General features: G+C 40.1%; 1 protein-coding gene across 4 annotated transcripts in view; it reads left to right on the top strand.

Annotated features, from left to right (window-relative positions):
* Nucleotides 1-15918, top strand: part of CTPS2 (CTP synthase 2) — a 199076-nt gene that overhangs the window by 137591 nt on the left and 45567 nt on the right. For 3 of the 4 annotated variants that reach the window (XM_075594129.1, XM_075594132.1, XM_075594131.1), the window contains one exon: nucleotides 11664-11740. The exons of the other annotated variant lie outside the window; for it this stretch is intronic. In XM_075594129.1, coding sequence (XP_075450244.1) covers nucleotides 11664-11733 — 70 coding nt within the window. In that variant the 3' untranslated portion in view covers nucleotides 11734-11740. Of the gene's footprint in view, nucleotides 1-11663; nucleotides 11741-15918 lie in introns of those variants that run through there. 4 annotated transcript variants of the gene reach the window in all.

Genomic DNA, 15918 nt, shown 5'->3' with positions numbered 1-15918 from the left:
AATCAGTCAATCACTGGAGGAACCCATTTCAAAGCTTTTGCGTGAGATATAACAGTAAAACATTTCTCTGTTCTCAAAAACCTCCCCATACTGATTTACATTCACAGAATGAATTCTGTGCGCATAACATGGAGATGTGAGGACAGTGTTACATTCAGCACTTTTACCATCAGGCGTTGTCAGCTTTTATAGGGTACAAAGTCTTGAAAGCAAATATACAATATCATTTATTTGTGAATAATCCAGAGATCCTGTACAATAACAACATGGAAAGGCTCATCCATCTTGTTCTATCACAGTTTGGTTTTAATCTCCAGATTTCACATTTCTGGAAATAACAGTTTACTGTATTGTGTTTTGAGGATACTATGCAGTGGTTGGCCTGTTCCCTGCATAGTATCCTCAAAGCTAATTGTACGCAAAACATTTTTGTGTAGGAGATGTGCGCTGAGGGTAAAACACCGGAGACGTTTTAAAGGGAAAATAAACATAGGATTTAAACAGAAAATAGCTTCCAGAAAAAAAAATTAGAGCAGAAAATAATAACCAGGCCTGACCCCATGCAGGGGACTGACTAACATTCGGCAGTCCCTATCAGTCCCTATCTGAGGGTTGGAAGGCTAGGCCTTTTACCAACCTTTTGACACAAGTTGAAAGAGAGGTACCTATAGGCGGGGTGCTTTCCACGTCATTCCAGGTTCTGTGGTGGTGTTTGTGGGGTGCTCCCTCTGGCAAGAGCCAAGGACAGATGCTGTCTGGAAGGGATGCCATATGGAACAGACTGTCTCTATTCCCCCGGGATCTCTCTAGCACCACAGACTTCTGTGCTAGAGATCCCATGCAATCTGTGCAGCAGGCTTTTGAATATGCTTGATGAGCAAGGTGGAGACTGGTCAATTAACCCCTGCTTAAATTAACCAGCTCTCTGTTGGACTCATCAGCAAAAGACAGGCTTTATTTTGGAAGCACTTTAGACAGGGGAAAGGCTCTGTTACAGGCCGTTATTAAGCTTATCTACATAAACTTTGTTGCGTTATTGTTGTGTTAACGCCACTTTGTTGGAAGTTAAATATGTCTTGGCAATACTCTGATCCAGACCCTTAAATAGGTCTTTAGCACAAGTTGAAAAAGAGAAGAAAGGAGAGAGGAAAACACCAGAAATAACTCTGTTAGTTCAAGCATACCTAGCCGTAGTGTTACACCCATCCAAACCCCGTAAAAGTCTTATTTCATGGTCGGACTGTGAGTAACTCCAAGCTTAGGTAACAATGTGCAATTTGATGGTAATGCCAGCTTTGCCTATCATTTGCTTCCTATTATCACTAACTTCCATTATAGTTAACACTATGCACTTTACATGAGAAAACAGGGATTAATGTTATGGTCATTTGACGATACACAGTTTGAACGTGATGTTAAATTATATTAATGCCACGTTAAGTAACCTAACAGCTTTGTGGATCTGGGCGTTAGAGCGAGAGAAGCAAAATGTACAAATGGAACTTCATAAAATGATATGGATTGCAAAGGTAGTTTTCCTTTAGTATATATTTGTAGTGCTTGGTGAGTATGTTGGGAGAGAAGGCCACAACCACCATATTACAATTAGCATATTGGTGGACTTGTACATGAAGTACTGTACATACAGTATCTTAGTGCCCCCAAATCAGGACATTTTAAGTATGTATGCACATGTTTTTTCAAGGCAATAATATATTACACTAATTAATTATTACATTCATTAGGAATTTAAGAAAAGAAGTATGGTAAACTACTGTAATTGGAATAATCACTGGTGTCTGGATAGGGAAGAACACAGTATACGTTCTAAAGTTTGAGTAATCAGGCTGAGTAACAACAATAAACAGTATTTGGAAAACAATCTGAGAAGGTTTTACTGCTCAAATTTCTCTCCCTCCCTCATCACAACCCTTTTTTTTTTTTTTTTTATTACTTATTTTTTTATTAACCATTTTTCAAAAGTAAGAGGGGTACAAAAAGAAAAAAAAGGAGGGGAACAATACAACGGTACAATATTGCAAATAGTCTGATTACACAACCCTTTTTTTTTTTAATTAGTCTATAGTGTCTATAAATAGGAGTCCAATTGTCCCATTTGAATTGACAGAAAGCAATAACTTTAAAAAGTTAGTTACACTAAAATTACTTAGCCTTGTTAGATTTTTACAAAGCTTATCTAGTTTTAACTTTTTAAACCTACAGTATGACTGCCACAAGTCAATTTTGGTCTAGACTAGACCTTGAAAAACTCTAACGGTGCATGTAAGAGCACCATCTTCCAACTTGAGAAAAAGTGCAGTACTTTGAAGAATAACAACACTACTATTTACTGAATTAAATAATCTAATACACTTGGCAACAGAGCGCCAATATTTTATTCCCTAGTCAGGACCAACATCAAGGCTCATCAATTTAATTTTATTATGTCAATGCAATTTTGGGGATTTTGTTATCCAGTTTATCAAGTTTTCTTGTTATTGTTCATGGGTTTAGTACCTATTAAAATCTACTGGAAGCTCACTTTGTTTAAAGCAGAAATCCATCCATCCAAACCTTACCTTAACTGAGGAGTCCCCCGGAGTTGATCAGTGGTTCCCTGGTGTTCAGGGACAATTGGGCTCCCAATACTGTATATTTGGATTTTTGTGTGCTAGTTTTGACACAAGAAAAAAAAAATACAAATATGGCGCCGTTCTAAAAACATGGCCATGGCCTCACCAATAGAAAGCCGCAACATCATTGGGAGTGAGAACTGTGGCCATTTTGAATCTTCCAGTTTGCCCAGAGGACTTAGACTTGCCACTGGAACCAGGGGAGTCCGGTTGAGGTAAGATTTAAAGACAAAATTGTAGGCGGGATTGCTACTTTAATTTACTACATGAACAATTAAATGGAAGGTTGTTTTTGAAACTAGGGGTCACTTAAACAGCTAATTGTATTTGTTGATTATTAATTGTAATAATGTTGGTAAGTTTTAAGCAACATCACTTTAGGTTGCCACTCAACTGAACGTAAAAAATAAATAAACACATTAGTAAAACTCTGATGTAACATAAAAAAGAAATGTAACAAATGTAATATATGGTAATTGCTTCTGTTTGCTTTGAAAATATATTCAATGAATATGAATTAATGGCTCTATTTTGCTGTTGTCTGTATTTTAATGCTTCCCTCGGTACCTTCTGAAGAAAGTAAGTATTGCACTGCACTGCTGTGATTTCACTGAATGTTTTTGCGTGTACTATTTTGCTCTTCCAGTGAAATGTGCTTCTTCATTTAGAATTCTATTAGTCATTTGTCTATTATTTTCTGTACACAAAAAAATCCTGCTAATGCAATGTCTTGCTGATTTGTATGCTACAATACTATGCTTGTAACCCATCTCAAAAAGTACTTTGTCTCCGTTAAGTCATTCGGAAATGTAAAAATGAACAGTCAATGATGAAATATACATACAGGCAGTCCTCATTTTACAACGCTTCGTTTTACAACTAATGGCTTATCCAACGCTATGCAATGCATACCTATGTTCATTTTTACAACGCCAAAACGGCTTATACAAACGCTCTTACTACGCTTTGCAACGTTGTTTATGTGTATATATATATATATATATATATATATATATATATATATACAGCTCAACCCCGTTATAGCGCGATCCGCTATAACGCGGATCCGCTTATAACGCGGTTTGAGCATGGACCCCGAATTACACACACACTGCACACACTCACTGCACACTGCATACATTCACAGCACATTCCATACACTCACAGCACACTGCACACACTCACAGCACACTGCATACATTCACAGCACACTGCACACACTCACAGCACACTGCACACACTCACAGCACACTGCACATACTCAGAGCACACTGCACACACACACTACACACACTCACAGCACACTGCACACACACACTCGCTGACACACTGACACACACACGCAGTCTCACACAGTCAAATACACACACACACAGAGACACACTGTCTCTTTAAGGGAGCTTGCTCTCGCAAGACGGAAGCAGAAGCAGGAAGCAGAGACAGGGAGAAGAGCTGCCAGATGCCGGGTAAGTGCTGTGTGCTGTTGCCGCTGCCCCACCGGGTCTGGGAACGCTGGGAGAGTTCTCAGCTTTCCCCCTTTGGCGGACACAGTACCACCACAAAAAAAAAAAGTTTTTTTTCGGCGGCCACTTTTTTCCCCGCAACCCCGTTTATAACGCGGTGGTCGCGGGTGGCCCCTGAGGACTGCGCTATAACAGGGTTAAGCTGTATATATATACATATACACACACACACACACAACGTTGCAAAGCGTCGTAAGAGCATATATATAATATTATATTATACTAAATAATATTATATTATACTATATAATATATTATTTATTATGTTATATTATATATATAATACAGTATATACACTATATTATTTATATGTGTGCTGCATATCTTATTGCCTGTGTAAAATATTTGGTGTATTTTAGTGTGAAAAATGCCTTGAGGAACGGAACCTTTCATTTAAACAGTGTTCCTATGGGAAAACGTGTTTCACTTTACAACGTTTCGCTATCCAACGCCATTTTGAGTAACGCATTGTGTCGGATAACCGAGGACTGACTGTATTGTACCAAGTAATCTTATCCCATTCTTAAGGATTAACCCACAATATAAGATTGTCGCGTAATATTTAGGGGAATCAGTGGAAGCACTATTCTATGAATAATTTTGGTCTTTCTCTTGCCCACCACAGTATATGTAAGTCAGACTGCCACAGAAGGGTCAAGCAGGGTAGATTTGTGGGTTTTCTGTTAGAAATAAGGCTGAAAGTTGCCTGGATATTTGAAGGCCAGGATCCAGCTGTCACTTAATAACCTGCCTCACTCAGGATGGTAGACTCAGGACCAGATGTAATAAAATCCAAAATGTGTCCGAAGCAAAATGTATCACTAAAAAGGGGAAGACTGCTTCCCTGTTTTCAATATTAGAATTATCTCAGTGAAGAGGTAGGGAAGACATAGCAAAGTGGGTGTGAAGAGGGGAGTAAGGAAGGGCTGTCAAATATGCAAATCTATATGTACATGAGCATTTTTTGCCAGATTTAGTACGCACATGCTATTCAGTAACCTACAAAGAGTAATGACCACTGGCCCACTTGAAATATTTATCTCAAATTTCCTTCACCTCCCATACTGTGGCAACGTGTCACGTGAAGCTGCCGAGCTCATTCTTTTTCTACCTTTTAAAGGAGAAGATACTCCTCCCCAACAAAACAATTCCCCCCCCTTAGCGGGGAAGCAGGGGGTCTCAGAGCTGAACCGTGTTAATTTCTGCTCCTGGGACCCCCTGCTTTCCGAGATACTTTTCTCCATAGGTGTTGCCAGTAGGTAAAAAATGTCCTGGTCACGCGGGCCAATAGGAAGCCACAAGGGACGGCGTTACATGCTTCCTATTGGCCCGCGTGACACAGGAGCTTTAAATACGCCATTTTGGTGCCTCTACCGGCACCCCCTACGGAGGTAAGTATCTTGGGAAGCAGGGTTTCCCGGAGCTGAAATTAACACATTTCAGCTCCGGAGACCACCTGCTTCAATCCTATAACCAGTGGTTGACAAATCACCAAAAAATCTACTCGCCACACAAAAAAATCTACTCGCCACCTAGTACCAAACGTGTGCTGCTTGGGCCAATATTTACTCGCCCGGGGGTTAAATCCGCTCGCCCCGATAAACAAATTTAAAAAAAGGATAACTGGATTGCTTCTTTAAGAACTGCAGAAGCTTGTAAGAAATACAGCCTTACATACAGTATTTAACTTTTTTGGGGGGGAGGCGTGCCAAAGAAACACACAAGTGAATATAACAATAATTTTATTGTTGAAATCAATCTGTAACAATATATGTTATGATAAAAATGACACATTTCTGGTAACAGAAAGATGCACATTATCATCAGGTCTCTGGGAAGCTGTAACAGGTTCTCCTGATATCCCACTGGCCATATCTTTTGTATTCTTGAGGTTTCTTCTCCCTGGGGCTTTCCTTGTCTGCATTCTTTTTTTTCCTCTCTCTTGAGCTTCTTGTTGCCATTGATCACTCTGCATTCTTTCAGTATAGTGTATCTTCTTATTTCCTGATGCCACTGACACCTTTCTTTATTGTTATACCCACCATAAAAAGCTAGAGCAGGTCACAGAAACTGGGTCCCACCTTAAACACAAATCATATACTTCAATAGAGTCTCACTGAGAAAAAAAAAATCGTTGTTTTCCACTTATATTTAATTTTCTGACCTAAAACCACAAATTCTCACTGATTTCAGCTCCACATAACCATAAGCAGGGAAGCGTTCTCTTGAAGACCTAATACATTTAGTTGCTTATTACACCAAACTCTGTGAAAGACACAATATGTTATGTCTGTGGATATAATAGGTCGTATGTTATCTATAGCAGGACTCTTCAACTAGTTCTCCAAAGGGGCCAGATTAGAAAACATTTGAGTAAAAGGGCCACAAGATTATTGTAATATCCTTTTGGATATATTTAAAGACTTTATACTGTATTTCATCATTCTGCAAGCTTTTATATCATCTGTACCAAATGTATATACATTACCTTAAAGCAGCACACTCCTGGCGACACTTTTTGTTGTTGTATTTTGTAAAACTTTTTTTTAGAAGTAGTTTTGAAGCAGGGGGCTCTTCAGAGCTGAACCGCATTAATTTCAGCAGCGGGGACCCCCTGCTTCCTGGGATACTTACTTCGGAAGGGGGTGCCGGTAGCAACGTAGTCGTGGCTATCAATATGGTGGCTTAAATGTCCGCATGATGCGGGCCAATAATATGCCAAGACGTCATCCCTTGCGGCTTCCTATTGTCCCCATGATGCGGGGCCTTTTAAACTACCGGCACCCCCTTCCGAGGTAAGTGTTTCGGGAAACAGGGGGTCCCAGGCGCTGAAATGAATGTACCAGAACTGCTGCTTTGAAAGGAAATTTCCTCTTGCCTGTTTTGTTTGCTTATAATAAATGCAGCAGTTCCCCACAAGTTTATTTATGAAATACCATAACAAATTGTAAGTGTCATAATATACCAGCAAGCCTGAGAAAGTGAGCGCATCTTCCCTGTTTGCAGCTCTAATAGTATCCTGATTGAGACATGGGTTGCCTTGCATGTCTCTGCTGTACAGAAGAGCCTTCACACCAGTCATTTGACAAAGTAGAAAGTTTAACATTTGTGACACAACCATTTATTACATGGTAAATGTAAAATATTGCTACTCTATGAATTGGTGGCAACACAATCCAAGAAAAGCATTACATGAATGGCAAAAACAAATCTAAGAGCCAAGCATAAGGCTTCCACTAATGAGTTTATTATGGTTCTTCAAATCCTGCAGCCTAAATCAAAGTCTGGCTATGGGGGATATTCTAGTAGCCGAGCGGTTTGACAGGGTCATAAGTAATAAAATTTGACATGCTGTATTCTGAATCACAAATCGCATAGTTTTCATTGTGTCTATTAATAATTGACAATGTGTGAAGTTAAACAGACTGTCTGCATGAAAGAGAGAGAGGAGGGTACAAAGTGAGAGAGGGGGTGTAACAGTGAGAAGGAGGGGACAATAATAGAGAGAGAGGGGCACAGTGAGATGGGAAACAGTGAGAGAGAGAAGGGGGTTAAACAATAAGAGAAAGAGAGGGGGAGGAACAGTAATAGAAAGGAGGGAACAGTGAGAGAAAGGAGGGGACAGTGAGAGAAAGGTGGGGGGAACAGGGGAAAAGAGATGACGAGAAAGAGCGATCATCACAGGGAGCAAAAGAAAGATGTTATACAGAGCGGTTATATGGGGCAATAGCAGGAGTTATAGGGAGGGGTTATATGGGATAATATGAGGTGTTATAGTTATACAGAGAGGTTATTTAGAGTAATAGGAGGCGATATATGGGGCAATAGGAGGAGTTATAGGGAGCCGTTATATGGCAAGGGCCACATGTGGCCCTTGATGTATATCATGTTACCCACCATCGGTCTAGGACAATGCAGTCTATGTATCAGAGCAGTTGCTTTAGCTTTTACATTTTCCCTGTTACAGAAAGCTAATTTTACAGATGTTGCAGAGATTATTGGACAGATTGGTGAGGCGGTGCAGCTGCCTTGTGAAAAAGATGCAGACCGGGACTGGACTCAGATCAGTGCAAAAGCTTTAATGGCACATAACAGCAAAGAGATCCACTCTTACGCGGGAGACCGCGCTTTATCAAAGAGTACACATAACACCAAACAGACCGCCTTAAAATACCCATCAGACCCCTGTGTTCTAACCAATAGTAACTTAGTACAATTGTAATTACCTCCACCTGATGAATAATTACTTCTTTGATTATCAAGCCTACAAGGTGGGGAACATAAGATACCACAGGGGCTGACAGAAATACCTACAAATACAACAAATTTGGTAAAGGAATAACGATTATGGTATTTGACCAAAAGATCTCACAATAATATACACTAAGAGACAATAATGTTCAAAATATTCCTGAACCAACCTAACATTTAAAAAAAAACATAAAAAATGTCTAAATTTTAAAAACAAAGGAACTATTGCTGTAATAAATCCTGAATGCTAAAAATAGTAAAGACAACAAAAATTGAAAGAAAAAAACCCTGATAAACAGATATGACATCTCTGATTATAATATATTCATTAATTGCAACATCAGGTAATTATGATGTTGTATTTTAATCCAGTTATGATAATATAGTATTTATACATCACTGGAATTCTGAACTCAGAATTAGTCTAATTCAAAAATAACAATAATTAAACATTGTTCATCATAATGGTATAATCAAATGGCATTATTATATTATCGATATATGCATATAGATGTGTAGAACCGTATTCATTGTTGGAAAAGGAACATATTATCATTCTATCTTGTCTTCAACCAATTGAAATTGTAAGGGGATAGGAGAGATGAGAGAAGAAAAAAAGGGGGGGGAGAGATTATTGGACACACTGGAGTGTAATAGTGGGATATTAGGTGTTATCAAAGCCATTGAATCCTATGGAAAATCTGTGATATTCTGCATTGTAATGCAATATTCTGCCTTATTAACATGTGCAATAACCTTAGCTACATCTGTATTATACATGTTCCCTGCCTTAATATATATCCCAGTATTTTCTCTCCTGCTGGCCTGCGGTGTAACCACAATCCTTCCCCACTCCTGAGGCACTCTACTCCTTAGTATAGGCTTCTATGTACATATACTGTGTGATGGTGCTGTATAAAGGCCAAAGCTTAGCCTAATCAAGTAAAGCTTTATCAAAACCTTTCTATTTGTCTTACCTATGTTCAGAGGTGACAATGAGATATACAAATCATGCACCTCATTTTTTCTCTCTCCCTTTTATCTTTGTTACAAAATCTACCACCTTTGAAAGGATATAAACCTCAACAGTTAACAATCTGCCCCAAAAGTATTATTTTTTTTTTTTTTTTTCAAAATAAATAAAGATTGTTACATATGGCACATTTTGAAACTATAAACAGTACTGTGGTACAGAAATAAATAAATATGTATGGATACTTAGAGCCTGGCTGCCACTACACGTTTGCATTGCTTTTTTTTATTGCACATTTAGTGTCCTACGTTTATATAATGTTCCTGTGTAACATAACATTAGGTAGTAGGTATCACAAAGAAAAACTTTCCATCTTCAGCGGTGGAATAGATAATATCTATTTTTATAGTTTGAACTGCCGCATAAATGCTGTATGAATGTAATATTTTATATTGGATTGTAAATTGTTTTGCGGATATATATTTTTTCTAAACAGCTGTCTGAGTCAATCACAGTGGCATGAGTTATGTGGTGTCATTGGAGACATTTGCATGAGTTATATGTAATGGTGAAACAAAAGGATGTTTTCTTTGATACATTTGTTGTAACTCTTTTTTGCCCCAGCATTTTTACCACTTTTGCCTTGATACACAAATCCCAGTGGTGCCTAAACATTGCCATTTAAAACAAATCTTCATTTTGCAACACTCGGTTATAATAGGTATAAGGCCAACTTTACTAAGAAGAACGATTACATTAGACACATTCCGACTGGGCTGTAAAGGGAAATATTAAGTAAGAGATGCTGGAAGATGTCTGATGGAGTAAGACTGCTTAGTAAATATTGGCCATAGTGCGATTCCATAAGACACCTTGATAAAGTCCTATTGGATGATATGCGTTGGTGCGTTTCCTATACCTCCGTTGTTGGTGCTGTTTGTACAATAAATATTTTTCCATTATTCTTGGAGTTGCCCTATCTACATTTTTTGCACTATCAAGTGGACGCTGTGCTCCTTCTTCATCTTACTCGGTGACGATTCCATAAGACACCTTATGGTCCATCTACTTGAATAGGCTGTAACATATATTCCGACTTCAGAAGATAACTTTTGGAGCTGCCCTGCTTAGGTAATATGGTCTTCAGGGCTTTGTCACATATTTACTATGCTGTGGTATAATACTGTACGAGACCTTGCAATGAAAAGGCATCTTATGAGACTGTGATGGCAGATACAATAGATATCTTCAAAGAAAGGTTTTTTTTTTTTGCTTCCTCTGGATCAAAATACAATACGGTGAATACAAATATAGGATAAAGTATCTGTCGTCTAAATCAGGGGTGCGCAAACTGGGGGTGCAAGATTTTCTGGGGGGCACAGTGCTTACAGAGGCCGCACGCGATCCCCAAAGCCTGTATGTATGTCTTTATTTATATAGCGCCATAAATGTACATAGCGCTTCACAGCAGTAATACATGTGACAATCATATAAATAACAAATAATACAAATAACAGATCATGGGAATAAGTGCTTCAGACATAAAAGTAACATTTAGGAAAAGGAGTCCCTGCTCCAAAGAGCTCACAATCTAATTGGTAGATAGGTAGAACGTACAGAGACAGTAGGAGGACGTTCTGGTAAGTGCGTCTGCAAGGGGCCAAGCTTTATGTAGGAAGTGTAAAGTATCAGCCACGGAGCTACTCCTATGCTTCGTTAAGCAGGTGTGTTTTAAGGTGGGTCTTAAAGGTGGACAGAGAGGGTGCTAGTCGGGTATTTAAATTAAAATTAAATGCCTGGGTAGCAGGCAGGGCCTTTGTAAGTTAGCTTACCTTGTCTCCGACGGCTTCTGGCGATGCGTCGCGGGGTCACGTGATGTCATGTTGCCATGACAACGCGACATCACATGACTCGCTGCGTCATTTGACGCTGGAGACAAGGTAAGGGGGAAGGGGATGCGACGAGCAGGAGGGGAGAGCAGGCGGGGGGGGAAGGAGGGGGCAGAGGAAAAAGTTTGCAAACCCCTGGCCTAAATATAAGTTAGGTTGAGCTTGATGAATGTCTTTTTTCAACCTCATCTACTATTCAACTATCCAAATGGACCGTAAGATGTCTTTCGGTGCTGAGAGGTGTCTTCTGGACTAGCACCACACAGTAAATATGGGTTTAAATTTTTTATGTTTGCTCATTGTGATGGAACTGGTTGGGAAACGATAAAATGCAAATTTCTTCAGGGCAATGAAAAATGGTAAAACATATTTATACTTTTTTGTTATTTTACAGGGACAGCTACAGTGACCTCAGTGAAGGAAGCTCCTCAGATAATGAGCTTCAGACAAATTGTAGTGCATGAAAACAAGGTAATTGAAGGTAGCATATCACTAGCTACTTTTTATGTACTATTAAATCTGAATTAAAAAAAAGAATTTCCAGAGCATTTTTCATTAGTTTTTTTTTGTTGTTATATTTGGCTGCTGTGCTATTCTAGCTTTAGAAAAAACATTTCTGCACAAAATAGATGCACTAATAATATAATTTATATAAGGGATATGGAGCAAAAAACTGAAGCCATTTATTACTGCAGAAAATTCCATTCCCTTCAATGTTTTGTATATCAGGAGCAGTTTTATGTTCTACTTTTGCCCTAATTTTGCAATCAGGAGACTGATAAAAATCCATCTTTGTGTTTGACATGGAATGTTGTATAAAATCAGCAAGACAATGGCACGCAATCCTTTGCTACACAAACAGCTGCTAATGTGAATTTGTAGTTTTGAGAAACCTTACACTTAGGTGCAAGGCCAAAGTATAGCGGACAGATGTTTTGTTTTTTTAAAGCAAAACACACGCTAAAAAAAAAGAACTCTTTAAAAAGTTTACATTAATAACTATATAATTATATGGATAATACTTGTAAACCAAAGTTTAAGAGGAATTTTAAAAACCTTTCACCATACAGAACAGTTGTGACACAACAGGGCAAAAGCCAAATGTCCGCCTGTCCAACTCTCAACTCCACCACATCATGGGGCCTATGCTAGTAGCCTTCATAACCCACTTATCTAGGCTTTTTAGCAGTTTTCGGCCAAAAATAGCTACAGCGATTCAGAAAGCCTGGATAAGTGGGCGGCGAAAGCATTAATCGTAATTTTTGGCTCTCATCCAAAACACATCGCCAGGTGTGCCGCGATAAGCCCCTTATTGGCAGGTTTTGAAATTAGTGCAATTAGGTTATCGAGGCTCTAGAATGACGATTGTCTCCCAAATTCCTCTTGCCAGAAAAAGTTGGCCTGAAGCTGGTGAGAAGGCGGCGGGTCTCCGGAGCTGATACACATTAATACCAGCACCGGAGACCCCCGGCATGAATCCGATGCAATAAAAATGCATTTACAGGCAACTTCATTTCATTAGCAGCTAACCGCTAAGGCAATATAGGGGTTAAATACCCGTGCCATGTTTATTGGGGGTGGGTGACGGTGGTATTTGGCCCTTGGTGGGTGTTTAGGACTTGCGGGGGTGGGGGGTTGCGGGTGGAGTTAACCCCTTCATTACCTTATGGTATACCTCCGTTTTTTTATTGTATTTATTTCTTTTTATGTTTTTGATTGCCCATTGACTGCTAATATATTAGGCTGGGGCCATGGTGCCTTCACCCGCGCGGAGGCTGTGAAGTGACCCGCATGAAGCGGATGCTTTCCGTGGCCATGGTGGACGGGCTGTGGGGGGCGTTCCTAGGGTCATCACAGAGCTGGTTCGCCCTCATTGGGTGAACTGTTCATGTGACCGGCCTGTTGCACCAATAAATCAGTTTCAACTTATTTCTTGCGCAACGCGTGCAGCGCAGCATGGATGCGATCACTGCCTTAAGGCAATCTGATCGCTCAGCGTGCGGACGCCTCCACACGGTCTGTGGCACCATGGCCCCAGCCTTAATCTGTGCCCTTTTAGAGTACAGATAAATACAGTGACAGACAATGCATTTTTTGTTAAATGCAAGTTTTCATTTTATTGTTATTTTTTCTATTTCTGTTTATTGTTTGCACTAAATTGTTTGGTATTTGGATGGCTTATTTTGATTACATTTTAGGATTGGTTAGTGGTTCCATTTCTTGAATTGTTTTGTTGGTTAGGTGTTTATTTAATTGTATTCTAGTATTTCGGTTTAACATAATTTTTATTCTTTTGCGGTTTTGGTGTTAGAATAATTTTATTGATGTGTAGTTGAGGCTTTGTAGTTCTTTTATTCTTGTGGTGTTTAGGTCCTTGTTTATTTCTTTAATTGTTGTGCTTGATGATTTTTTTTATAGGTTGGTTATTGTATTGTATTGTATGTCTTTATTTATATAGCGCCATTATTGTACATAGCGCTTCACAGTAGTTATACATGTGGTTATAGACTGCTATAGTGGCTTATCATGCCCATATTATATGGGTATGATGTACCACTGTGCCAATCAATGGCTAGAGGGTGGGGGTACTTGTGCCGGGGTGGGTGGTTAGGTCTCCCGGGGAGGGTTGGTTAACACCTTAATTACTATAGCGGTTGTTAACCTCTAAGGTGATTAAGGGGTTCGGGGCCATTAGATTGTATTTTTTCTTGTACTCTTACTGCCAACGGAGGACATGGACCTGGAGTATGGTGATGAGGATGCCCTTCATCATGGCATAGGTAAGTAGAAGTTGTATTTACTTTATTTATGCTGGCTGGCTAATTTTTTATTTTAGAATGGGCAAATGAGCTATTATCCATCTCTGGATAATAGTAAATGTGCCCATTACTGTACTGTATGTGTTGGGGGGGGGGGGTTGTTGGGGGGTAGAGGAGGTGGGTAGTAGGGTTGTTGTGTTTATTTTTGTTTATTGGGGGTAGAGGGATTGGGTGAAGGGGGTAGTTGCCCCAAGGTTGGGTCTTTAGGCCTACCAGTGGGGTAGCAGGACTGGTTAATCTCTTCATTACCATAGTGGTTCCCACCCGCTATGTTAGTGAGGGGTTTAACTCCTCCCGCAACCTTCATGGCAGGCCTAACCACCCTCCCTGGGGCTACTACCCCCTTTATCTGCCCCCAATAAACAGGCTATTGAAGTTGAACCCCTTAATTGCCTTAAATGAAGCTGTTTTAATAAAAAATGTAATACATTTGTACATGAGTGTGATGGGGAGGAAAGGGTTAATACCTGATTTGCCATGCGTTACTGTTGTTGCCCTGTCCCCGCCATTTTTATTCCCCATGTGCAGGCCATTCCCTGTCTGCGAGGGTAAAAGACAAGATGCATTGCTTGCCATACCCTCTAACAATCACATGATAGAAGATCTTAAATGTAAGGCAGGAGGTATTTTGTTGTAAGTCCAACCAGGAATTACTTGGACATCCAGCTGTGATATGGGTGAATGAGCTTCGGTATTTTTATGACCAAGCCTCAAAGGGCGGTAATTATTTTTATGATGGAGCCTCAAAAGGCTCCCACAGATTTAGAGTCCCCCTGTCTAAAAGAGTGTCGATGATGAAAAGACCCAGAGACCCATAATGTATACAATACTGGCATACTGATGCACAGCAGATGTCAGGCTAGTGACACTTTTCAGACAGAGACCAGACACAGTGTCCCCAAGTTATGGGTGTAGCCCAGGTATGCTAAGTGGCCTGGGCGTCAACCTGACCCATGCGCCCTGCCCACCGGGCAGCACTTTTGACCGGTCTTATGAATTGTGGGTCACTTGGCTATTCGTGGTTTTTTTTGTTCCCACGAGGGGATTGGATCCACATGTTAAAGATAGCTTTGGCCAGTCTATAACTGTGGCTCCCCAGGTATTTCCCAGTGTGTGATTCTTGAATTTTAATCCATGATGTAAAGATGCAAGACTTTGTTTCAGTACAGCAGCAACCAGTCCAGGAGTGAAGGGGTTAACATCCACATAACCAAAGGACTTTTAAAACCAAGGCTGCATTTCTTGCACTGGCAAGCAAAGGACAATTTCTTTCGTTCCAAGGACAATTTCTTTCATTTCCTTATCTCAGTGAGTGTTGTTTTAAGTGTATTCTGCAGATGTCGTGTGTTTGTCTATTAAGGAAATAAATCACAATTTATTTTGCAACTTGTTCTGTTCAATCAAGTACCCAGAAATATAAATGTGTTGATAAAAGTTGATGTCATCGTGACAATGAGCAGTAGTCTCCGGAGCAGAACCGTGTTGATTTCAGGTCCGGGAAGCCCCTGCTTCCCGAGATACAGGCCCCGTTATCGGATGCCGGTATCTCCTATACATTTAAATGTCCCGCGTCACGTGACCAGGATATTTAAATGCATGGGGATACCTGCACCCCATAACGGGGCCTTTATCTCGGGAAGCAGGGTGTCGTCGGACCTGAAATCAATGCAGTTCTGCTCTGTAGACCCCCTGCTCATGTTCACTAGTATTAAAATTGTTATTAAAGCCCTGTGATCGCGGGCGAGATATGCGCAGGGAGTGGCGTCTCCCTCTGTGCAGCTCTCTACACAGCTGGGCCAGATCGCGGCATACCCGCGGGTGAGACCTTTT

The sequence above is a fragment of the Ascaphus truei genome, chromosome 3 (genome assembly GCF_040206685.1).
Source record: "Ascaphus truei isolate aAscTru1 chromosome 3, aAscTru1.hap1, whole genome shotgun sequence".
NCBI classification, from domain to species: Eukaryota; Metazoa; Chordata; class Amphibia; order Anura; family Ascaphidae; genus Ascaphus; species Ascaphus truei.
This window is presented reverse-complemented; position numbering and strand designations above follow the sequence as displayed.